The sequence below is a fragment of the Octopus bimaculoides genome, chromosome 20, assembly GCF_046866305.1.
Source record: "Octopus bimaculoides isolate indiv1 chromosome 20, ASM4686630v1, whole genome shotgun sequence".
Classification (NCBI taxonomy): Eukaryota; Metazoa; Mollusca; class Cephalopoda; order Octopoda; family Octopodidae; genus Octopus; species Octopus bimaculoides.
In genome coordinates this window covers 37,767,805-37,795,304 of record NC_142947.1, presented here as the reverse complement: position 1 = coordinate 37,795,304, position 27,500 = coordinate 37,767,805, and the positions used below count along the sequence as shown (strand labels likewise).

Here is a 27,500-nt window from a genome sequence, read left to right as displayed (position 1 = left end):
TTATCATATACATTGTCTTGTCTTGGTATAAAAAGATGGGCTACAGCAAATATTCTGCTCAATATCATAGATTTGCTTTGCTTGTCGGTTGTTTGATCTTAACCAGTTGAGCATCTCCCTTGGTGGATGACGATATGTGCATCTCTGATCACGAGCAGAAGTAGTGGGGGAGCATCATAGCCATGTGTTGAGAGGAATTCTTAGGGGTTTGGATAATTCACCTATAGAAACAGGAGTGTTTCGTTCTACATGCGGGATGGGCCACTCGACCTGAAGAAAATTCAAACTGGGTCCCACCTTCATGGCCATACGCTGTTTATCTTGATTTGAGATCACCATGTTGCGCACATATGGTTGTGATGCATGTGCCTGGTGTACTCTCATCAGACGGGTAGTCATGATGAGTATACTGGGCTTCGAATATTTTACCCCGGTGTCACTTTGATGGCATGCACTGCTCCCTCACTCAGTAACAATAATAATAATAATAATAATAATGATGATGATGAGGAGGAGGAGGAGGGTTATGATGATGATGATGATGATGAGGATGATGATGATGATGAGGATGATAATAATAATAATAATAATAATAATAATAATAATAATAATAATAATAATAATAATAATAATAATAATAATATTTATTTGTGTGTGTGTCTGGCTTTATAGAGATGTAGACAGATAGATCGCAAAATGTAATTAATATCAGCCAGAGATAACATTAGCCTAAAGTTGGCAAAAAGCTCTCATCATTTACCGACAATTCTCTTTAAAATTTACGTTTTGGAAGCTTCCTTGCAACTGGTAATCTCCGCCAAAACGCTGAAGGAAAGCCGGCTGCGTTCTCTCCACAAATGACGTAACGTACCGCAGATTCTAAACATTACACTTCTCTTTGTTCCTTTTTTCCTTCCTTCCTTCTCCTTCTCCCTCTCTCTCTCTCTCCATCACACACACACTCACACACATATACACACTCGCACATATATATTCTCAGTGAATATGTTAATAAAGTAACTGCTTACGTTCGTAAAGAAGAATTATTTGCGAAATAATATCCAGCACAGTTTTGTGCCACGTAATATTAACCTCACATCTCTCTTATACAGCATTCTGATTGGTTACTGAAGTAGCCGCTTAACTTTTTAATGTTAGATTTCATAGATCTTCAAATCAACCGCAGGAAGTTCATCACACAGAACGTCAAATGTTATGTGATGTCGGCAAAAAATGAGAAACTACGAGACTGGCTGCTGAACTTTTTAAGAGATGACAAATTGTAGTGATGTTCTTTCATAAAATCCATCGATGTTCTTTCATAAAATCCATCGATGTTCTTTCATAAAATCCATCGATGTTCTTTCATAAAATCCATCGATGTTCTTTCATAAAATCCATCGATGTTCTTTCATAAAATCCATCGATGTTCTTTCATAAAATCCATCGATGTTCTTTCATAAAATCCATCGATGTTCTTTCATAAAATCCATCGATGTTCTTTCATAAAATCCATCGATGTTCTTTCATAAAATCCATCGATGTTCTTTCATAAAATCCATCGATGTTCTTTCATAAAATCCATCGATGTTCTTTCATAAAATCCATCGATGTTCTTTCATAAAATCCATCGATGTTCTTTCATAAAATCCATCGATGTTCTTTCATAAAATCCATCGATGTTCTTTCATAAAATCCATCGATGTTCTTTCATAAAATCCATCGATGTTCTTTCATAAAATCCATCGATGTTCTTTCATAAAATCCATCGATGTTCTTTCATAAAATCCATCGATGTTCTTTCATAAAATCCATCGATGTTCTTTCATAAAATCCATCGATGTTCTTTCATAAAATCCATCGATGTTCTTTCATAAAATCCATCGATGTTCTTTCATAAAATCCATCGATGTTCTTTCATAAAATCCATCGATGTTCTTTCATAAAATCCATCGATGTTCTTTCATAAAATCCATCGATGTTCTTTCATAAAATCCATCGATGTTCTTTCATAAAATCCATCGATGTTCTTTCATAAAATCCATCGATGTTCTTTCATAAAATCCATCGATGTTCTTTCATAAAATCCATCGATGTTCTTTCATAAAATCCATCGATGTTCTTTCATAAAATCCATCGATGTTCTTTCATAAAATCCATCGATGTTCTTTCATAAAATCCATCGATGTTCTTTCATAAAATCCATCGATGTTCTTTCATAAAATCCATCGATGTTCTTTCATAAAATCCATCGATGTTCTTTCATAAAATCCATCGATGTTCTTTCATAAAATCCATCGATGTTCTTTCATAAAATCCATCGATGTTCTTTCATAAAATCCATCGATGTTCTTTCATAAAATCCATCGATGTTCTTTCATAAAATCCATCGATGTTCTTTCATAAAATCCATCGATGTTCTTTCATAAAATCCATCGATGTTCTTTCATAAAATCCATCGATGTTCTTTCATAAAATCCATCGATGTTCTTTCATAAAATCCATCGATGTTCTTTCATAAAATCCATCGATGTTCTTTCATAAAATCCATCGATGTTCTTTCATAAAATCCATCGATGTTCTTTCATAAAATCCATCGATGTTCTTTCATAAAATCCATCGATGTTCTTTCATAAAATCCATCGATGTTCTTTCATAAAATCCATCGATGTTCTTTCATAAAATCCATCGATGTTCTTTCATAAAATCCATCGATGTTCTTTCATAAAATCCATCGATGTTCTTTCATAAAATCCATCGATGTTCTTTCATAAAATCCATCGATGTTCTTTCATAAAATCCATCGATGTTCTTTCATAAAATTTAAGACTTCTGAGCAGAGTATCTCTAGGATCAATTTTTAGGTAGTTACTCCTTATAGTAACTTTCTCACACATCTCCTTAATGGGATAAACAGCTTCTTGATTTAATAGGATGTTGACTAATGATTTTTGGCATTTTATATCCCCATGAAATATCCTTAATTTGATACAACATTTTGGCCAATCGTTGCTGAGCTGTTTATTATTTATTTTCATACTTAACATATCAATATCTATAATAGACATTAAATGTTCATTCTTTATTTTACAGGTTTGATAAGGAGTGGTGAAAAAAATTGCAATTAGTGCGATTTTATCCTACCTTTAGAAGAAAAAAAATGGCTAAGTGCAAGGAGAGCGGCAAAAGAAATTAATGAGGTGGAAACCAGAGGAACAGTCAACGAAAGTGTGGCACAAAACTTGTTTAGATGTTTCGAGGAAGATGACACCAGCTTCGAAGACAAACCAAGGTTAGGGAGATCTTTTGTTGTAGAAGACGAGGCCTTGTTTGAAACGGTTGAACAACAGCCAAACACAAGAACTCGTACATTGTCAGCAGAACTTGGTCTCTCACAAAGTACTATCAATCAGTACCTTCATAAGCTCAGCCTTGTAAACAGACACCGTTGAGAAGCTCCTCACGAACTGACCAATGACCAGGCTCAACGACGTCTGAACATTTGCACACAACTACTGGCAGATCCTCGAATGCCCGTTTTTTTGGCATCGAATTGTAACTGGGGATGAAAAATGAATTTATTTTTGCAATTTTAATAAGATAAATCAGTGTCTTCGTTCCGGCCAGTCATCAGAACCTATATTCAAACAAAAGCGGTTTGAACAGAATCTCATGTTGTGTAGTTGGCGGAATTTCGAGGGAGTATTGCGCTTTGAGTTTGTCCCAGATGGTCATACTGTGAGCAGTAACTCAACAATGGCGAATATATAATGCTTTGAAAACCCGCTGCCCGACATTGATCAATCGAAGATATGCACTCCTGAAGCATGACAATGCCCCAGTATACTGGCAATGTGACCAGCGAAAATTTGAGGGGCTGAAAGTGCTACCTCACCCTGCCTACAGTCCATCAAATTCCCACTTTTTCCGAGCTGCACGGACGGTGGTTCAATAATGTGGATGAAGCTGAGGGGTAAGGTGTTTTTGCCAATAAACCAGTCAAATCTATAAGCGTAGAATTGAGCTTCCGGTACAACGATGGAAACTGACAATAGAATATGAGAGAATATGATAGAATATATTTTGATAAATAAACGCTTTTCGTAAGTAATTTGTTTGAGTTATTAATCAATGTTTTAAATACGAAAAGACTTTTGAGTCAACCGAGTAGTTATGATGGTGGTGGTAAGATAACATGGAAAGGAAATGAAATCAAATGTCTCGATGAATGTCAGAATGTTTTTGAAAAACTTCAATACTATGCACAAGTGGGCTGATGAAAACAAGATGTTATTTAACACTGAAAGTTTAAAGCAATTTTAGCACAATGCAACCAATATACACGGCGACCGGAAGAGACTACAACCCCAGGCTCACAATGAGTGTGTAACCCTGCCAATTACAGTGAGTGACGATGCATCTTTTATTGTGCATACAATTAAGATGGCAACAACATATTGCTGACTGGCAGGATGTATTCTGAGAACATTTAGAATAAGCGAATAATAAGTAATACTGGTTTTGTAGAGAACGTTTTCTCAGTCATGTGAATTATTTCTCGCAGCTGTGATTAATATTTAGTGTCAAGTTTACTACAGAACTTGAAGTAATCTTATGTTCCTATAGCATGAAGATTGTCTTCATGAACCAGATGAACAACTGAGGGAGGTTGAAAGTGTTATGACTCTATTTCGTGGACGGCAGAAGGGAGGAAGATGTTAGAAGTCTGGCATCAAATCTCGTTATTGAGAGCTATGCAAACATCTGAATTGGATAACAGTGCAGATGGTCGAAAGTTCTCACCGTTGGAGAGACCAAGTATTGTAATAAATTGTGTGACAAATGGCCACAGATTTTCAATACTCTGTCGGAAAACGCAAATGTTTTATATGGAGTCGATATTAACACATGCAAACAGCAATTCAACTTGTGAAAGATCACTAGTGAACAAACATCAAAGCAAGAAGCACACACGAGAGCAGTGATATCAACATTGCTCTCTCAAGAAATACCGACAATGGAAAGAAATCTAAAGCAGCATAAATGGTGGAGTTTCACGAGGGCCACAAAACTTGTGTGTATGTGCGCGCGCGCGCATTCGTGTGTGTTATTTCTTTACTACCCACAAAGGGCTACACAAAGAGGAGACAAGCAAGGACAGACAAACGGATTAAGTCGATTATGTCGACCCCAGCGCGTAACTAGTACTTATTTAATCGACCCCGAAAGGATGAAAGGCAAAGTCGACCTCGGCGGAATTTGAACTCAGAACGTAGCGGCAGACGAAATACCGCTAAGCATTTCGCCCGGCGTGCTAACGTCTCTGCCAGCTCGCTGCCTTTTGAGTGTGTATGTATATGTATGTATATGCATGTATGTATGTATGTATGTATGTATACATGCATGCATATATGTGTATTTGTGTGGCGGGGTGGAGGATCGATTGCAAGACTCGTTAGAGAGCCAGACAAAATGAAGCAACGTGAAGCGACGTGAAACAACGTGAAGTGACGTGAAACGATGCTGAAATGAAGAACATTGACCCAAAAAACACGAAGCAGCAGCCGGTCGAAGAGTTGAACGCACGGCTTTATATTCATGAGCCGAAGACAGAACAAAAGCACCGAAACACCGCCAAAATGGTAGTTTTTAAACCAGGTGGCGGATGATACCAGCCAACCAACCACTAAATTGAGGTTAGACGTTTTATTGTTTCACAAATTCGTACGTGTAGTACCAGCCTGATGCTATCAACGTTTAATAGTTTTCTTTTTAAATCTATTTACATATAAACTTAAATATGTATACTTATGTATGTATGAATGTATGTGTATATATATATATATATATATATATATATATATATATATATATATATATATATATATATATATATATAAATATATATATATATATATATATATATATATATATATATATATATATATATATATATATATATACACATATATATATATATATATATATATATATATATATATATATATACACACACATATATATATATATATACATGTGTATATATATATATATATATATATATATATAGATATATATATATATATAGGTATATATATATATATCACATTGTTTTGTTTTTCTTTCTTTTCTTCAACATAAGAGAAGAAACCCCTTTTTTTTTAGAAAAATAAAGTAGTTCATTTATTTATTTATTTATTAAATTTATTTGTTTTTGGGTTCTTTCGTTTGTTCGTTTTCTTTGTTTATCTGTTTGTTTTGTTTGTTTCGCTGTTGTTGTTGTTTTTTTTTTGTTTCTTTTTGTAAGTTCCAACCACCAAAGATACATAATGAGAAACAGGTGCCATTTTCTAGATGTTTCTAACATATTTGTCCTCTCTTCATTAACTTCAAAGCTGTCAGTGAAGAACTTTAATAAGCAAGACAAAAGAAAAAGAAAAAAAATGTAGGAATTCTCTTGAAGCTTTTGCACCGTTTTCCTTCCGTTATTATTATTATTATTATTATTATTATTATTATTATTATTATTATTATTATTATTATTATTTGCTTTTATCTTCTTTTACTCTCGTTGCATGTCATTATTTTCTTTTTTTTCAAATATTTTTCACTCCGTAACTTTAGTTCGTTTAACTATTTTCAAGATGAAAAAACTATACTGTTGTTCATATTTTTGTTGCGGCTGCTGCTATTATTATTATTATTATTATTATTATTATTATTATTATTATTATTATTATTATTATTATTATTATTATTATTATTATTATTATAGTTCTTGTTGTTCTTCATTGCCGTACTTCAACATGTTTTAGAATCTCCGTAGGTTTCGTTTTCTTGTTTTCCTTTCCATATGATTGTATTTGTTCTTAATTTTATTATACTTTAACTGTTGAACCGTCCAGGATTGTAGAAACTGGCTAGCCCATTTTATTAATCGTCCCACAGGGAGAAAAAAAAATTGAGGAAAACGTCTCTTTATTAAATTAAATAAAATTTTTCAAAATAGCTTTCACGCCTTTGTCTTTGCTGCGCGGCAAACAAAAAGACAAAAGTGGGAGGTAATTTTGAAAGTAAAACTTTCGTTCGCAGGTAACACATCTCATTTTATTTTCTTTACTGCCCACAAGGGGCTAAACATAGAGGGGACAAACAAGGATAGACAAAGGGATTAAGTCGATTACATCGACACCAGTGCGTAAATGGTACTTAATTTATCGACCCCGAAAGGATGAAAGGCAAAGTCTACCTCGGCGGAATTTGAACTCAGAACGTAACGGCAGGCGAAATACCGCTAAGCATTTTACCCGACGTGCTAACGATTCTGCCAGCTCACCGCAAGTAACACATCTCACCACACATCACAGGCGTAATAATGAGCAACAACCGTAACAGCTGTATCAATAGCAAAACAACAACAACAACAACAGCAGCAGTAACTACTACGACAATTACAAACAGCAGCAGACACAACAACAAACGCAACAACAGCAGGAACAACAACAGTAAGAACGATAGCTGTAGATGCATCGAGGTATCACAAAAAGTAGCAGGTACCAGGAGTAAAATATTCACTGTCGTTCACAAAATCACTAAATTTCTTTACGTTCTGAGCACAACATCAGCCGAGGTTAACTTTGCCTTTCATCCTTTTGGCGTCAATAAAAGAAATACTAGTTGAGCCCTGAGGTCGACGTAATCTTCTTACCTCTCCATAAAAAAAGTTGTTGGCAAAATTGTGACAAAATTTGAAACCATTGTTGTTATTATTATTATTATTATTATTATTATTATTATTATTATTGTTCAGTAGTTTTATTTTTATAACATGCTTTCACTTCATTGACGAGCGCAGCTCTGTGTGCCTTGGGTATGTGCTGTGGTTTGCTGTGTTGCTCTTATGGTTACTGTATTGAAAGTGTTTTGTGTAGGATGTGTGCAGTGCCCAGTAGTGCAATTTTCTGTATGTTATATATATTTGTAAGTCCTGGTGTTTTTGTTATGTATTTGTCTGAATATTTTTTTATTATACCTACGGCACCTACTATGATAGGAATTGTTTCTGTTTTTAGATTCCACATTCGAGTTACCTCTATTTCCAGGTCTTTGTATTTTGAAAGTTTTTCCATTTCTTTTAGGGAAACGTTGTCATCTGCTGGTATTGATACATCAGTTAGAAAGCATTATTTTCTTCGTGATCTTTGACAACTATATCTGGTCTATTTGCCTTAATTTCTCTATCTGTGTGTATTGGCATATCCAAGAGTATGGTTGCTTTCTCGTTTTCTGTAACCTTTTCTGGCGTGTGTTTATACCATCTTTTTTCTGTTGTTATTATTATTATTATTATTATTATTATTATTATTATTATTATTATTATTATTATTATTATTGTTCAGTAGTTTTATTTTTATAACGTGCTTTCACTTCACTACCGAGCGCAGCTCTGTGCGCCTTGGGTATGTGCTGTGGTTTGCTGTGGTGCTCTTATGTTTACTGTATTGAAAGTGTTTTGCGTAGAATGTGTGCAGTACTCAGTAGTGCAATTTTCTGTATGTTATATATATTTGTAAGTCCTGGTGTTTTTGTTATGTATTTGTCTGAATATTTTTTATTATTATTATTATTATTATTATTATTATTATTATTATTATTATTATTATTATTATTATTATTATTATTATTATTATTATTATTATTATTATTATTATTATTATTATTATTATTATTATTATTATTATTATTATTATTATTATTATTATTATTATTATTATTATTATTATTATTATTATTATTATTATTATTATTATTATTATTATTATTATTATTATTATTATTATTATTATTATTATTATTATTATTATTATTATTATTATTATTATTATTATTATTATTATTATTATTATTATTATTATTATTATTATTATTATTATTATTATTATTATTATTATTATGTAAGTCTGCCAGCTGGCAGAAACGTTAGCACGCCGAGCGAAATGCTTAGCGATATTTCGTCTGCCGCTACGTTCTGAGTTCAAATTCCGCCGTGGTTGACTTAGCCTTTCATCCTTCCGGATCGATAAATTAAGTACCATTTACTCACTGATGTCGATGCAAGAAAGTATACTAGTCCTTTAATATTCAATATTTAATATTCAATATTTCATTTATTCAATAAGACAATCAATACATCATTTCATTTTACTCTATATACTATATATTCTATATTTTACGTTAATATTATAAGAATATAAATAAAACATAAAAAACATAGATGGAATTCTTTTGAATAATATATTCCTCTCTACACTATCATACAAACCCCTTATATATATATATATATATATATATATATATATATATATATATATATATATATATATATATATATATATATATATATATATATATATATATATATATATATATATCGTATTTGGATTTGGTTTGCAAGATGATTTTTTATGTGATTTCGTGTGTTGAAGCATATTCTGTTGTGTCTGGGGAGAGTCATTTTCTTATCGTTCCTTAAAATTTTTATTATTAATAATAATAAAAATAATAAGTGGAAATTTTAACGGTGAGTGTGTTAAATTTTAAGGCACGATAAGAAAATGACTCTCCCCAGACACAACAGCATATATATATATATATATATATATATATATATATATATGTGTGTGTGTGTGTGTGTGTGTGTGTGTGTGTGTGTGTGTGTGTGTGTGTGTGTGTGTGTGTGTGTATGTATGTATGTATGTATATGTATATGTACATATATATACGACAGGTTTCCATTGTTTCCGTCAACCAAGTTTACTTATAAGGCATTAGTTAGTTCGTTGCTATAGCAAAAGACGCTTACCCAAGGTTCCGCGTGATGGGACTAAACCCGAAACCACGTGGTTGCAAAGCTAGCTTCTTAACTACGCAGCTATACCTGCGCGTGTTCTTTAAACTATTTAGATAGCTTTATTATGTCTGTATTATTTTTACATTTTTCCTGTAATCACCGTCTTCGTTGATTATGTGCCAAAAGGTGCGTAAGAATAAGTGTGTGTGAGTATATACGTGTGTGTATATATATATATATATATATATATATATATATATATATATATATATATATATATATACGTGTGAATGTGTGTGTGTCTGTGTGCGTGGATGTATGTATGTATGTATGGATATGTATATATGTGACTGTTTCTGTGAGTGTGTGTGTGTGTCTATATTCTGCTTGTGCATTTACGAGGAAAATCCTGTTCTGTATGGCCTTTCCAAGCGATTGTGTTTTTCTATGGTCGTGTTTGTTTAAGTTTTGAGATATTTGATCCTGAGCGAGAGCAGCCATTGCTGTGTGATTAAGAAGCTCGCTTTGCAATCGCATGGTTTCGGGTTCAGTCTCACTGCCTAGCACCTTGAATTAGTATAATCTACCATTGCACCGGCTGACTAATGCCTTGCAAGTGAATTTGGTAAACGGACACTGTATGGAAACCTGTCGTGTATTAGTACATATATACATATATATCAATTGAGCACCCCCTATTAAGAGAATTTGGCTATAGATGTTCAACGATCAGATACCAGTAAATGTAAGTAGAGCACAAATAGAAAAAAATGGAAGGCTGACCGTGGAACACGGACCCTTCTGTGAATCTGTACATTTTCTGCAAACATGACAAAAGTTAAACCACTGGAAGAAAGCAATCCTTTTGAATTTTTCTATCCATTTAAGAAACTGTGTTCTTACCAATCTTCGACTTTTACTATCCAAAGGGGTTTTTTTCTCACCAATATTTACACTCTATTATTTATGCTTTTATCTCCTTCGAGTTCAACCGTTAGAGACAAATTATTTCTCGTTCTCTCTAAGTCTCCAAATTCTTAAAAATGTAAATATATTATATTCATATTCTAACTCGTGATAACATTATATAAACCCTACAACAGAAGGCGAATCACGTGAATATTGCTTTCCCAGTAACGATACTCCAGATTGCACCAAATAGGCCCTATCAAGTTAAACTGTCAGAATTGCACTTATAAACATTATATTTGGTAATTCAAGAATATTTTCTACTCTCTTATCTTAATGGGGTCACAGATTTATATCTTTTGTTGTAGTCACTCAACCAACATCAGCTAGACTGCTTCTGTACTGTCTCAGACACCCAGATGCTTTGTTTTTATCATTATTATTATTACTATTTTTCATGAGCCATGGGACTTATAAGGCCGATTAACCGTCTTCAGTGACGTATAACTAAACCGACATTACAACATTCTTCTTTAACGGAACGCCGATCCGTCGTAGGGTTAAAGGCCAGTAGTAATTTTGAGGAGAGAAGACAAGTCGATTACATCAATTCCAGTACTTCACTGGTACTTTATTTTATCGACTCTGAACGGATGAAAGGAAAAGTTGACCTAGTCGTGATTTGAACTCAGAGCGTAAAAAAATCCGGAAGAAATGCCACTGAGCCTTTTTTCCGACGTTGTCACAATTCTGCCAGCCCGCCACCTCACACAGCCAAATATCGCACTGAAATTTTATATTTATGATTTAGATAAAACGCCAAAATATAAATATAATATGCTATATTTTATATGTATGATATTCATATGCAGGGTCAATGATAGAAAAAAAAGGAGTGAGAAACCAAGATTTGGTGTAATTGGTAGTACGGTAACCCGACGGGAGAAGAGAGAGAGAGAGAGAGAGAGAGAGACATTGTTCGTCTCGCATTGTATCAACTTTTCTAATATTTCTGCTCAAGGCCGCCCGAATAAATGCTTTTTAATGTGTGTATATATATATATATATATATATATATATATATATATATACACATACATATACATATATATACATACATATACTCTCTTCAATGAAACTCTTTACTATACACACACACACACGCACATATATATATATATTGTCCCGAAACAGATAAAAGAGGAAACAGATCCTATCAGCTTTAAACGGAGTCTAGACAGCTTTCTTCAAAGAATACCAGACAAACCACCCATACCTGGATACAACTCACTCAATAAGAACTGACTACTTGAATGGACCATAGACCAAACTTGACTGTAAAAAGGATTTAGATAATCCTATCAGGTGGTGCTATTAAGTTAGACATGGCCTGGACCAATCTTTGGTCGAAACATATCTAAGTTTTTTTATCTAAGTTTTTATATATGCGTGCATCTGTGAGTGTGTGTGTGTTTGTGTGTCTGCGTGCGTGTGTGTGTGTGTGTGTGTGTGTGTGTGTGTGTGTGTGTGTGTGTGTGTGTGTGTAAACATGCGCATGCGTATTTTGTGACATAGGAAAAACTCTGCACGTCACCTAAGTAGAAACAATGGGGACTTCCATCTATTTCTCAAGATCTCTCTTCTTAAATGCTTTTGAAATCAGGAAAACATTCACTGCAGTTATCGACCGTGATACAAGAGCCATAACAAACGTCACGATGGACGTCACAATACCGCTATTACGCAATGGCTGTTCCTACTAAACTAGAAGAGGTAATGACACTATTACAATGACACAGTGATAAGATGCAGCCTTAGCGACGAAATAGTACGGGGTGTGAGAGATATTTGAACACTTATCAGTATATTACCGTCTTCAAACAAACTAAAAGGGTTTATTTTTTTTAGATCCTTCATAATAGATAAAATGGTAACACAAGAAAAGAATAGACATGCTGTCATTGTTGTTATATATACGGAACAGCGATTTAGAAATTGCCAATTTTCTAAATGTTACAAGATCTTTTGTACACAATGTTCAGATAGAATTGGAAGCTTCTAGCCAGAATGTTTCAACTGTGTCAAAGAGAAAGACTATTCTAAACGTAAGGACACTGCAATTCATCCAGAAGGTTTAAAATATTATCAATGAATATCCAGGAAAAATCAATGAGAGCCATCGCTAAAGAACTTCAGGTGTCAGAGTGCACTGTCAAAACTGTGGTGCATGAGGACATTCGGTATAAGTTGTATGTACTGAGGAGCAGCTAGTTGTTGTCTACGAAGATGCAGGAAAATCGTTTGATCTGTGCCAAGCGGTTACTTAACAACGTTAAAAACCCTCACGAATATGACAGGGTTTGGTTCTCTGATGAGAAAAACACCCTCTAAGACCAAAAGTCTCACAGAAGAAATGATAGATGGTTATGTACAGATCATTCTACTGTTCCCAGAGTGATGCATTCTAAGTCTCCACTGACTTCGATGATTTTGAAGAGGTAAGCAACAAAGATCATATCATGCCGCCTCACACCTTTCCATTGATTCTTAGCATTAATACTACAGGAACTACAGGATATGTTGAGGTGCTGAAGACAGCCACACGAAGCTGAAAATCAGCAGATAGACACTAGTATATATAAGTATATATAAGCATGTCAAGATATACAACTATATGCATGAATATACATACATAAAACAAAACATAGAAATCTGCACATATACATACATGCATACAAAAAAACTCTGTTCACTGTTGTTGAAATTTGAATGACGGAGCCTTGGATCTAGGTTAGAAACCGGCTCTTTCTTTGTTGGCATGTTAGATTATCGAAGTTATCGCAGAGCAACATGAAATGGAGTGTTTTGCTCAAGAGCACAAAGCACCACCTGGAATCGAAACCATAATCTTGCGATCCAGAATGCAACACCCTAACCGCTAGACTACGCACTTTCACATACATACATACATCTTTACAACATACATACATACATACATACATACATACATACTTGCATACATACATACATACATACATACATACATACATACATACATACATACACACATACGCGCACACACATATATACATAGGTATACATACATACATACATACATACATACATACGTATATATATACATACTTACATACACACATCCGTACATATATACATACTTACATACACACTCACACGCGCACGCAGAGACAAGCATACACACACAAATTACGACATATGTTTAAACAAGTGGTTTGTTTATACTAAACAAAAGTCCGTCCCCCACTTATCTCCCCTTTAATCAGATGTTACATTAGTGACATTGTCTTAAACACAACATTCCTTTCTATGAAAAGACTTTAGTCGACATTCGCTGATGATAGAGTACCAATGTTTACAGAGTAGTATATTGTTAAATAATAACGACAACTAGAATAATCAAACACACACACACACACACACACACACACACACACACACGTATATATATTTAAACATGCGTACAAACATACATACACACACATACACACACACAGATACAGACATATTTATTGACACATGTATGTGTATGTGTGTGTGTGTGTGTCTTTGTGGGTGGGTGCATGGTGCTACATAGACATCTATATACATAAGTGGGAGGAGCGCATGCGTGAGTGTATTCCAAATATTCTCCACCTAGAAACAAGATCATTTATGAATTTTTTATTTTTTTTTGTATGTTTCTTTACAACGAAGTCATTATCATCATCATTACAAAAGTAATGATGATGATGATGATGATGATGATGATGATGATCTTGAGCGCCGCCACCACCACCACCACCACCACCACCATCATCATCATCATCATCATCATCATCGCCATCAGATACACAAAGAGGCCAGAAGACCATTTATACCGATAAGTGTAGAGCTAGTAACTATACTTTACGATTCATTGCCTTATAGACACACACACACGCACATGCACACACACACGCACATGCACACACACATGCACACTAATATCGAACAGTGAAAATGAACAGTCAATATGCATTGATGGATAAATATTCTTTATTTGTGAGTTGACAAGACAACTAACGGTTTCATGCGAGGAGATCTTTGCAATTGTTTAAGTGTGCCACATGTAAGCGTTGATAGTCGTCTCCATTTGAGATGGGAATACCCAAGAAGACTTCTATGTGACACACTTGACCACAATTGCAAAGATGTCTTCATATGAAACTATTGGCTGCATTGTTAACCCACAAATGAATTGCGCGCGCGCGTGTGTGTGTGTGTGTGTGTGTGTGTGTAAATTGGGCAGCATTTTTTAAATCACGCACTTAACAGAAGAAATTAAATAAATTGAGCCTTCATCAGCTATCACTCCAAGAGGTTAAATTAAGTACCAGTTGCGTACTGGGCCAATCTAATCGACTGTCCCCCTCCTCCAAAAATTTTAGGGCCTTGTGCCTTGAGTAGAAAAGAATATAAATTAAAAGGTAGACCCAAGTATTATAATAACTATGAAACTGAACCACGATGTTAAATATTTAATAATGTTTTCTACTATAGACACAAGGCCTGAAATTTGGCGGAAGAGGGCTTGTTGATTACATCTACCCCAGTGCGTAACTGGTACTTATTTTATCGACCACGAATGGATAAAAGGTAAAGTCGACCTCGGCGAAATTTGAACTCAGAACGTAAGGACGGACGTAATGCCGCTAAACTTTTTTACTCGGCGTGCCAACGATTCTCCCTGCTCAACGACTTATAATGACTTTATTTATCACAATATAGATTAACAGGTAGACCAACGTGTAATATAAAAACTACCAAACCGAGCCAAGATGTTAAATATTTAATAATACGATAAAGATATTTCGTGAGGCACAGCAGCTAATGTAGCATCATGGAATGATTTATTGTAAACATTCACAATGCTTCATAACTCCCAGCTGATGTTGCAGTTTACGATAAGTTAATTAATCAGGTGCAATTATCTTGTTATATTATATACAATACTTTTTGTAACGGTATTTGCAGATAAATTTTCGGATTTTTCTTATTTAACAAGTTGGTTATTGCAATATACATTTAGCTATTTAATGCTAAAATTTGATGCTGTTATATTTGACTTTCTATACATTATTATACAGAACAGTAACATTTTTGTTATCATTAATCCTGAAAAACATGATTCAGATAGCGAAGTTTGAAGTTATCTTCGATCATAACAATATATAGGTTATTTAAATGATTGAATTAGACTTATAGTAAATGCACGAAGAAGCACAACTCTTTATTGATACAGCAAAGCATGATCTTTCCTTTGTTAACTGCTAGAACAGAAGTTATTTCTATCAAACACGCACTATCATACAAATGTGTGTGAGTGCGGGTTGTGTGTGTGTGTGTGTGTGTGTGTGTGTGTGTGTGTGTGTGTGTGTGTCAGTGTGTGTGTGTGTGTGTGTACGCGCACGGGGTAGTATCGAACAGTAAGAATTAGTGCTCAACACCGCATTTAATGAATAAATATTCTTTAATTCTTTATTTGCGGATTAGCACTACTACCAATGGTTTCATGTGCAAAAAAAATTCCACAATTTTCAAGTATTCCATTAAGAATGTTGGTTTCGCCAACTTTTCGGATGGTCCTACCCCGTGTGTGTGTGTGTGTGTGTGTGTGTGTGTGTGTGTGTGTGTGTGTGTGTGTGTGTGCAAGTGTGATGCATGCGTATTAAATGCGCGTTTATACTATTTGGAAGGACAACATTTCCTTTAGCTTTTTCCATACGGTATCCAGATATAATTAAACCTATCAAGTCATCAACGTGCTGACCTTTCAAGAGTGAATTTATGTCAACAAAACTGTTTTCTCCCTTTCTCACCTTCTATCTTGCCTTCTCTCTCTCTCTCTTTCTTTCGCACACACACTCATTCCGTACTTCAGTATATTATATACACATACACACATATATACACAGACATATATACTCACATACGCATACACACACACATATATATAGATATATATATATACATGACATGTATTTACTTACCTACTTCACATATGGTTCCGGAAAATTTTGGTGGACATCTGCACACATTGTTACCAACGCAGGTCCCTCCGTTTTTACAAGGAGATTTGTTACAGTGCTCTGAAGAAAGAAAAACATAGCAATTAAAACGAAATATATATGAAATTATTATTATTATTATCATTATTATTATTATTATTATTATCATTATTATTATTATTATTATTATTATTATTATTATTATTATTATTATTAATATTATTATTATTATTATTATTATTATTATTATTATTATTATTAAGGCGGCGAGCTGGCAAAATCGTTAGCACGCCGGGCAAAATGCTTAATGGTATTTCGTCCGTCCTTACGTTCTAAGTTCAAATTCCACCGAGGTCGGCTATGGGTTTCATCCTTTCGGGGTCGATAAATTAAGTATCAAGGAAACACTGGGATCTATGTAATCGACTAGTCCCTTCCCCCACAAATTTCAAGCCTTGTGCCAATAGTAGAAAGGATTATCATTGTTGTTGTTGTTGTTGTTGTTGATGGTGTGTGGCAAACGTTCGTGATTTTTCCAAAAGCATTGGTAATGTGAGTTGAAATACAAGACGACGTCGTAGTTTTGGCTCGGAAACGAAATCCTCTCCAAAATATAACCATGGAATTATTACAATAATTTTAGGGAAGTGGGTATGTTGTTGTAACTTTCCTGCACATAAAAGCATCACAGAATAGTCATGGAAAAGTAAAAACGATCACTTTTAATAGCACTTGTGATATTGCATCCGCTATCCTTACAATTCCCGATAAAATTATTTCACACTAACATTTACAGTTACATTCCCGTTCAGAGATCTTGATCACGTCATGGAAATCATGTTGCTGGTCCTATGAGTTATAGGGCTCAAGAATTTTTTAAATAAAACTGTATTATATAGTGTATATACATGTGTATGTCTGTGTGTATACGCTTAGGTGCAGGCGTGGCTGTGTGGTAAGAAGCTTGCTTCCAAACCACATGATTCCGGGTTCAGTCCCACTGCAAGGCACTTTGGGCAAGTGTTTTCTACTATAGCTTCGGGCCGACCAAAGCCTTGTGAATGGATTTGGCAGACGAAAACTGAAAGAAGCCTGTCGTATATATGTGTATGTGTGTGTGTGTGTGTGTGAGTTTATGTCTGTGTTGCCACGTCCCACCCACAGCTTGACAGCTGGTGCTGGTTTGTCTACGTCTCCGTAATCTAGCGGCTCAGCAAAAAGAGACCGATGGAATAAGTACCAGACTTTAAAAAAATGTCCTGGGTTCTATTTGTTCGACTAAAACTCTTCAATACGGTGCCCCAGCATGGCCGCAATCAAAAAATGACTGAAACAAGTAAAAGATAAGAATAAATATACTCACACACACACACACACACACACACACACACACACACACACACACGCACACACAGAAACAGACAAGCAATTGGCTTACGCACAAGTACCATATTGTGAGATGCTCAAGTCCACGGCTATAACTGAACAACAATAAAATTTGAGGTTTTCCACTTGTCTAAGGAATTAATTAATTTGATTGCGTAAAGTAAGCATAATTAATTAATTATACACAAACATACACGCGTTCACATACACACATGCATACACACACTCATGCACCTACAAGCAGACTCATCAAACTATTTAAATTGCTTCTTGTCTAAAAACAAAATGTGTGTGTGTGTGTGTGTGTGGAGGAACGTTGCCCTAACACTTGTACACTAATATTTAGAAGAAGAAGAAGAAGAAGAAGAAGAAGAAGAAGAAGAAGAAGAAGAAGAAGAAGAAGAAGAAGAAGGAGGAGGAGGAGGAAGTAGAGGAGTGAGGAGACAGACAAAGAAAAAAAATTGAAAGTTTATTTATCTGCTGATTTGCCCTTCTCCGCCTCTAGTTTGCAGTATTTTGCTTCTCTCCAGCGCTTGAAGTAGACAAAAAGCAACAACAACAACAACAGCACCAACAACAACAACAAAAGTAACAACAAAACCAATAACAACAAAAAGCAACCACAAATTACTATTGCAAAGACTACGTCAATATTTAATCAGGTTAACCTATTTCAAAAGTGTGGTGAACACCTGCATGGAAACTGCTGCTTATATAGCTATCCACCAAAGTTACTATCATTATTATTATTATTATTATTATTATTATTATTATTATTATTATTACTGTTAGTATTATTATTATTATTATTATTTGACAGATGTAAAACACCAGTTTGTCTATCTGTCCATCTTATCTATCTATACTTGTGTGTGAGTGCATATGCGTATGTATGTATGTATGTGCGTACATATGTATATATATATATATATATATATATATATATATATATATATATATATATATATATGTATATATATATATATACATGCATGTATCTATGCATGCATATGTATATATGCATATGCATATACTTGCACGTACATGCACGCACACACACAAACATACACACACACACACAAGCCCTTGGTAAAAATTATTAATTGTTAATTTATTAATAAATTGATAGACCTTTACCCTTTTAATTGTAATGATTATTCACTCCCTGATAGTAAACCGCAAATTTTCTGCGGTATTGCTTGTGACGCACATGGTAATTTTCTTGAGGAGGAATAGTGGACTGGCTGGCCTATGTGGGTTCGGATGTGCTTCCAGGCTGTGCCGATGCATGGTGTTCGCTCGTTCATGCATGCACAGTTTGCTAGCACCGTCGAATTTACAACTAGAATATCATACCGATGAAGGAAACGGAGTGTTATCGCTCCTAATCCAGAAACGCGTTTATGATTAACTTCGACTGGTTAGTTTTTCTTCTTGTTTTGCCTTTGTGAGTTACAAGTAATGCTATCTGTTGGAGTCTCAGCTTTTTAGCTGCTATTTCTGAACTTCGGTATGTGGTGAAGCAACTATTTGCTGATCCCTTAATTATGTATATGTATATATATATATATATATATATATATATATATATATATATATATATATATATATATATATATAAGGATAATATCAATATTTAAATATCGATTTTATCAGGTAGCCAGCATGGGAATAAAAACCATCAAAAGTAACAATTATTTAAAATTATAATTTAGGGTATCTAAGAGATACCACCACGCTGAAAATAGCAGTCAAGACTTGACTCTAAAACCACATTAAATGGTCATATAGCGCCAGGAGCTTTTCTGAGTGTATTCCACTGATGAGGCAAAGCATTTCTTATGCAGAGCCAGAAATCCGGGATCTGGAATTATCCAGTAACTTTTGCTAGTTTATTTTGTCTCTTCGTCTTCTCTCCTGGTGTTATATGAACATTTATTGTGGTTTAGAGTCAAGATTTGACTGCTATTTTCGGCGTAGCGGTATCTCTTAGTTACCCTAAATTATAATTTTATATATATATATATATATATATATATATATATATATATATATATATATATATATATATATATATATATAGGGGAAACAACCCTGAATATTAAATAGGTTGAAATAGATGAAATATGAAATACTGTGAGAGTTTGATATTTGATGCAGCGTAGACAACTCTGGATATATTTCAGTTTTATTAGAGCTCATCAGTGGAGGATAGTTAAACCATAACGGTAGATCTTAAGTCACCAGAGAACTATACAGAGTGATTTTGAACGAACGCAGTATAGTGTTTGTCGAGAAGTAAGGAATCGAAAAATTACTGCTCAGTCTGCAGTCAGCGACGAACATCGGCAACCTACCCGACCCGTCTTGTATGTATATATATATGTATGCATGTATGTATATATATATATATATATATATATATATATATATATATATATATATATATATATATATATATATATATATATATGTATGTATGTATGTATGTATGTATGTATGTATGTAAGTATATGTATATGTTTGTGTGTCTGTGTCCCCCCACAATCGCTTGAGAACCGATGCTGGTGTGTTTACGTCCCCGTAACCTAGCGGTTCGGAAAAAAGCGAGACAAATAAAAGAATAAAAAAGAAAAGAAAGAAAGAAAAGAATTTATATATATATATATATATATATATATACATGTTGCTTGTCTTGTTTTCCATTTGTTTCTTTCGTTGTTCGCAAAAACAGTTCATATTCCATGTATTCCTATTTCGTATTTCTCGTTGTTTTCGTATTTCATGTTGTTTACGTTCTGTGACGCCCTGTGCCCACATATGCATATGTATATACGTATATGTGTAAGTATGTACATATACGTATGTTTAAATGCACATATATATTATTTATATTATAACATGTATGTATGTACGTATGTATGTATGTATGTATGTATATATATTATTCTTTCGGGTATAGGCACAAGGTATGAAATTTTTGTAGGCTGAGGGGTGGGGCTAGCCCATTATGGAACCCAGTAGCCAACAGGTAATTATTTTAATGAATTTGTCATTTTAATATTTCAATACGTAACTTGAAAGAGAGAAATTTTACTTACGATATTGGCAAGCTTCACCATAAAAGTCTGGGGCACACCAACAGTGACCTTTCTTAACACATCGACCTCCATTTTGACATCGTTCTTTGCATAAAGCTATGAATGAATACAAACAGGCATATATTTTATATCAATGTATGCAAGATTAGTGTTAAACAGCATAAGCGGGTATATATATATATATATACATTGATAGAAAGGACAACAAAAGAAAGAAAGAAATAGATCTCGATATTATGTAAATAGACGAATTTATATGTAAAAATATGTGACACTTATTCGGTAGCCATGATAAAACTCCGAGTTTCGGATGCCGGTGGGGGTGGGAACCCACGCCGCCATCTCTTCAGTTATCCGGCCATTGGAAATTCCTGTGAGAAATTACCTTTTTTGCTGTAACTGACATCTTTATCTTTTAAGGACCATATATGACTGGATGGCGGCGTGGGTTCCCACCCCGGCATCCGAAACTAGGAGTTTTATAATGGCTACCGAATAAGTGTCACATATTTTTACAGATATATATATATATATATATATATATATATATATATATATATATATATATATATATATATATATATATATATGATATAAACAACTGGGCGCAATATAATACCATAAAGAAAAAAATTAAATCGTCACTAAATGTGACGTATATATATATGCACATATATATATAATATATATATATATATATATATATATATCCTTATATGTATATATATATATATATATATATATATATATATATATATATATATATATTACGCTATGTATCATCAATATGTATTTAAAATACGCTATTTGTTTTTGTATTTACACTTATTCCACTATTTATTATTCACCTTCATGTATTCAATTGTATTCCACTTTTACCTTTTATATTCAATTTTCTGAGACCTATCATGTTTTCAGCTTTAACCAACTTACTTATTATACTGCACGTATATAAGTCTTGATTTTAACAGATCAAAAACCAGAAGTAATTTGAAATTACAGATTGAAATTTAAGAAACCCAAGGTGTATTGGTGCTTCCTCATCTCTATATGAGGAACTTTGTTCTTCAGGAACTTTGTTCTTCAGGAACTTTGTTCTTCGGGAACTTTGTTCTTCGGGAACTTTGTAGTAAATGTGAATAATAATGCTTATGTAAATTTGTATCTTTTGAGTAGAAACCACACCTGCTATCTCTTGAAAACCTCTATAAAATTATCTGACATGCTTGTAAGATCAAGTACCAATGTGTAAGTACACATGTACTTTGATAGTGTTGCAGACACATACATGTACATCATTTAGGAAATTAGGTAGAATATTTGTTGTAGAAAATAACATAATGTAGAATAACGAGTGAATCATTGACTGCAACATATTGTACATATTAAAAGTTATCAAACCTGTATATTTGGAAAGTGATAAATATAATTAACTTATTTTCCCTGTTATTTTGGTATTTTTACTTACATCGTCATACTCTCATTTGAAATTTATATCTTGTACATTTTTCAACAATATCTCCAATTGGAAAAATCGAATATTTATACATACAAACCAAAAAAGTTGTAACCCGCCGTCATTATCGACAGCTCGGATACTCTAGTAAATTTGAAATAGGGAACGAGAAACAAACCTAGTGACGTCATGAAAGGGAGACAGATTCAGTGATGTCATAGAAGAGGAACAAATCTATTGACGTCAAAATACAGATCACAGTCTCACAAACGTCATAACAAAGGAAAACTATTGAAGTCACGACGCCATAAAAAAATGAAGCAAACCTCTTGTGTCTTTCTGTTTCAAATTATCTCCCATGTTTACGATATCTGTTGAAAATTTTAACCGTTAGTTCAATCCATACATTAGTAATGATAGTATGAACAATATTTTGTGGCAAGCTGGCAGAATCGTGAGCACATCGGACAAAACGCATAGTGGCATTCCTGGCTTTACGTTCTGAGTTCAAATACCACCTAGATCGACTGTGAATTTTTAAAATCTTTTTCGGGGTCGATTAAACAAGTAGCAGCTGAGCACTGGGATTGATATAATCAACTTGCCCTTTCCCCTAAAATTGCTGTCCTTGTGTCTACAGTAGAAAGAATTACTAACAATAATATTATCGGAAACTAACAGTTACTAATGAGCATTACTAAATCAATGGTATTTAATAACGATTTATTAGTGGCAACTGATAATGATCTATGAGCGCTTCTTAATAATGACGTATGACTGATATTTAATGATGGCTTAATGAGTGAACTCTAATGAATAATACTAAAGAAAGATTTATGGGTGGGACTTAATAGCATCTTAAGAATGGTACTTAGTGACATCATAAGAGTGCTATCTACTAACTGCATGTGGATGCCTAATGGATGATGCTCTGTAAGGACTAAGGAATGATGTTCCATAACACCTTATGAGTGGTACCTTATAACATTTTAAAATTGACTGAAAACACTAATGTAGCAATAAGGAAAAAGACAGACCTGGCACGACAAAGACACCCGGTTTAGGGGATAACTGCGCCCATCCGTTCTACTCTGCCCACTATTCCTAGAAGGTTACTGGGTTTAGAGTCTTCTGGTGCCTCCTCAATAGAGTTCTATCAGAAGCAGCGTCCGGCTAAAGCATCTGTTTTCAGTAAACCTCTCTACGTATTCCTTATAGACATCATCGGAAAGTGGAACTTGGGCGTAGAAAAAGTAAATGAAATAAGGCGAAAATAGCTAATAGTTTTTCTTACGTAATTTCGACCATAATCGGAGTATTTCTATTGTCAGATATGTGACTTCATCTGCATATACAACACGGCTGAATATATTTGAATATATAATAAATATATATTATATTATAATGAGCATATTATAATTTCACGCATTTTTCAAGTTGAGTTATCAGGATGGTAACCTAGGAGTAGAGCAATAACGAGATGGTTGGATAACATCCATAGCTTCGGTTGGTCACGCTTGGAAATCCAGCCTGAAAATCTAATGGTGGTTGCTTTTGATAGGACCCTGTGAAGAAGGTGTCTGAGAACTCTACCCCAAGTAATATCAGCACTGGCTTTAGCTTGGTATGGGTGCTGTCACTGAAGTGTAAATTTAAATAACCCAAAATTTCAATAATTATTGTTCTATATTATTCATATTTTAGGCCACAAAATTCCTAGTTCGAATACTGTCTGGACATTATACACTTTCAAGAATAAGACATACGATGACAAAAGATGGAAATGTAGTATAGATATAATACTGCAAGTATATACTGTTGTTACAAAGGGGAAATATTCTGGTAAATATGATTTTAAATGGTACTACTCGAAATTGAAATATTGTTTTCTAGTTCTACAAAAGAAAACCAATAAGGGATCAAGAATTAATTCTAATGAGAAATAATGTTCATTGATCACGTAACTGGTTCAAAGAATGCTGCTCGTTTTCTTTTTGCGCGCTTTTTACTGTGAGGTGAACTATATAAACCAGTGAGTGAACACATGGTGTGGAGGTTGGTGGTGTGAAGTCAGGTGATCTGGGACTACAGTCAGTGTGAAGCTGACAACGAAGACAGTTGGAAAAAAGATGCGACGTGACCAGTCGAAGTGAACTCGGGCGACGAAGAACCACATTACACAAGATAAATAGCCAGGTACGACTAATACTTCCAGACTTGCTGGGCTGGCCTGCAGTTTCCCAGCTGCTCACTTGACTGTTGGAACTGTGTTGGTGTCAGGAGGCCGCATTTTGCAACAATATATAAAAATTGTATTAATAGTCCGAACAATAATATTATTTTACAACAGCTCATATAGAGACTTAAAACTGTTTAGATGTCTCAACACATCCAAAGTAATAATACAACTCTTTGGATGTATCAATTGTTTGGATTTCTCTCCACATCAAAACAATTAAAGGCCGGCACTTAAAGAAAAGATCAGAACGGAATCAGAACACTTTTTGGTAAGTTTCCCTCTAGTGTCCAAGCAGTCGTCAATAAAGCGAAAACAACAGTTTTTAACAAACAAACAAGCATCTTCGGAGCTAAAGCCATCTAGTAAATGGCATACTCTTGCATTCTAGTGCAGCCGTTTTGATGCCGCTTATTTGGCGTCACTGATACGACGTTTTCAAATTTCTCTCGTCTCTCTCTCTCTCTCTCTCTCTCTCTCTCTCTCTCTCTCTCTCTCTCTCTCTCTCTCTCTCTCTTTCTCTCTCCTTCCTGACCTTAATGTGAGTACAAACGTGAATGTGTGTTTCCTCCCAATGTTAAAAAATGCACGTCAAAACAGGATGAATGACCAGTCAGTCAGGCCAATTCATCAGCTGCACCCAATCGTCTAAACAGCTGCACCCAATCGTTTCATTCGGCGGAAGGGGCTAGTCCAATGATCAAACTTAAAAGCCTGAAAATACTAAACTCCATAACAGTACACGTGACAATGGCATAAAGGAGACGCGGGCTGACGTATAATAAAAGCTTAAATAAGCAAACTTAGATATGACGGAAAATAATGACGGTAAAAGAAATAATTAATATTTATGCTGACAGAGAATATTATATGCAGGAAGCAGTAACGAATCTCTTGTAATAAGAAAACTGTTATAAAATAAAGATGACTTGCTTATTAATTTTAAATTCGTTCCGACAGGTTCGAGTATGAATATGCTAATCGCTGGTGTATTTTCTCGCATGAGAACAACTCCTTTACGACAAATGTATGTTCATACCATACTCGATTCTATAGTGCAAGAGACTCTAGAACAACCGGTGTTTCGACATCGTTGTTTCCCATCAGCCAGAAATGCCCGGGTTTAATAAATTTAACAAAAGTCAACGCTCTTGTTTATAAATTCAGCAGACAAACTGATTGCTGATAACGAATTATTAATATAAAATACCTATTATTATAAAACATGAAAACAACTTTTCCTTTACGACGAATGTGTGTTCATAACATATTCAACGCTTCAGTGCAAGGAACTCTAGGACAACCGTTGTTCCGGCATCGTTGTGTCTCGACGGGCAAAAGCACACGGGTCAACTGACTCTAATAAAAGTCGACGCTCTTGTTTAAAAATTCAGCAAATAAATTGCTATTTGATGAGAATTTATTATTATAAAATACCTACTACATAAATATTGCTTTCAAATTTTGACACAAGGACAGCAAATTCGAAGCAATGGGTAAGTCGATTACATCGACCCCTGTGTTCAACTGGTACTTATTTTATCGACGCCGAAAGGGTAAAAGGTAAAGTCAACCTCGGCGGAATTTGAACTCAAAACATAAAGAAGGACGAAAATACCGTTAAGCGTTTTGGTCGGCGTGCCAACTCGCCGCCTTTCTACAACACAAATATTGAGAAATAGAACTATGACTACAAAAAAAATTATCAAAATGGAAACTATTTAACGTCAGCAATGTGGCCAACACACATGACATGGAAGCTGATATAGAAACAATAACAGAAAATGTCGCAAAAGCTAAAAAAATGAATTAAATTCGGGACTGCAAAATGTCAATGCAGTAAACAGACACTGGCTTAGCCGGAGAAAAAAACTGTACAGAGGAGACGTGGTTAAAAATAAAAATAGTAGATAAATATAGGTGCAGATCTGGCTATGTGGTTAGGTAGCGCGCTTTGCAACCATGTGGTTGAAAATATCTTCTACCATAGACCCAATCTGATCAATGCCTTGTAAGTTTGGTAGAGAGAAACTGTGAAGAAGCGCTATATATATATATATATATATATATATATATATATATATATATATATATATATATATATATATATATATATATATATATATATATATATATATATATATATATATATTACTTTTATTGGCTTAGCTCGACTATACTGGAGCACCGATGTTGTGTGTGTGTGTACGAGTAAGTATATATGCGGGTATATTTGTGTATGTTTGTGTGTGAGTCTGTGTGTCTATGTGTATGTCTGTGTCAATGTCTGGTATCACACTCTACTCCTGCTTGATAGCCAGTGTTGGTTGGCTTATGTCCCCGTAACTTAGCGGTAAAATATGTACCAAACTGGAAAAAAAACTGAAGTGCTGAGGTTGATTTGTTCGACTATTATCTTCAAGTTGGTGTCCCAGTATGGCCGCAGTCCAGTGACTGAAATACGTGAAAAATAAATGGGTTTTTCTGGAGTTTTCTT

At 34.3% G+C, this 27,500-nt stretch overlaps 1 protein-coding gene across 2 annotated transcripts in view; it reads right to left on the bottom strand.

Annotated features, from left to right (window-relative positions):
- LOC106871144 (protein shifted-like) overlaps positions 1 to 27,500 on the bottom strand; it is a 328,503-nt gene that overhangs the window by 11,130 nt on the left and 289,873 nt on the right. For both annotated transcript variants that reach the window (XM_089338385.1, XM_089338386.1), the window contains 2 exons: positions 21,312 to 21,407; positions 16,807 to 16,905 (listed from right to left, as the gene is read on the bottom strand). In XM_089338385.1, coding sequence (XP_089194511.1) covers positions 16,807 to 16,905; positions 21,312 to 21,407 — 195 coding nt within the window. The remainder of the gene's footprint in view (positions 1 to 16,806; positions 16,906 to 21,311; positions 21,408 to 27,500) is intronic.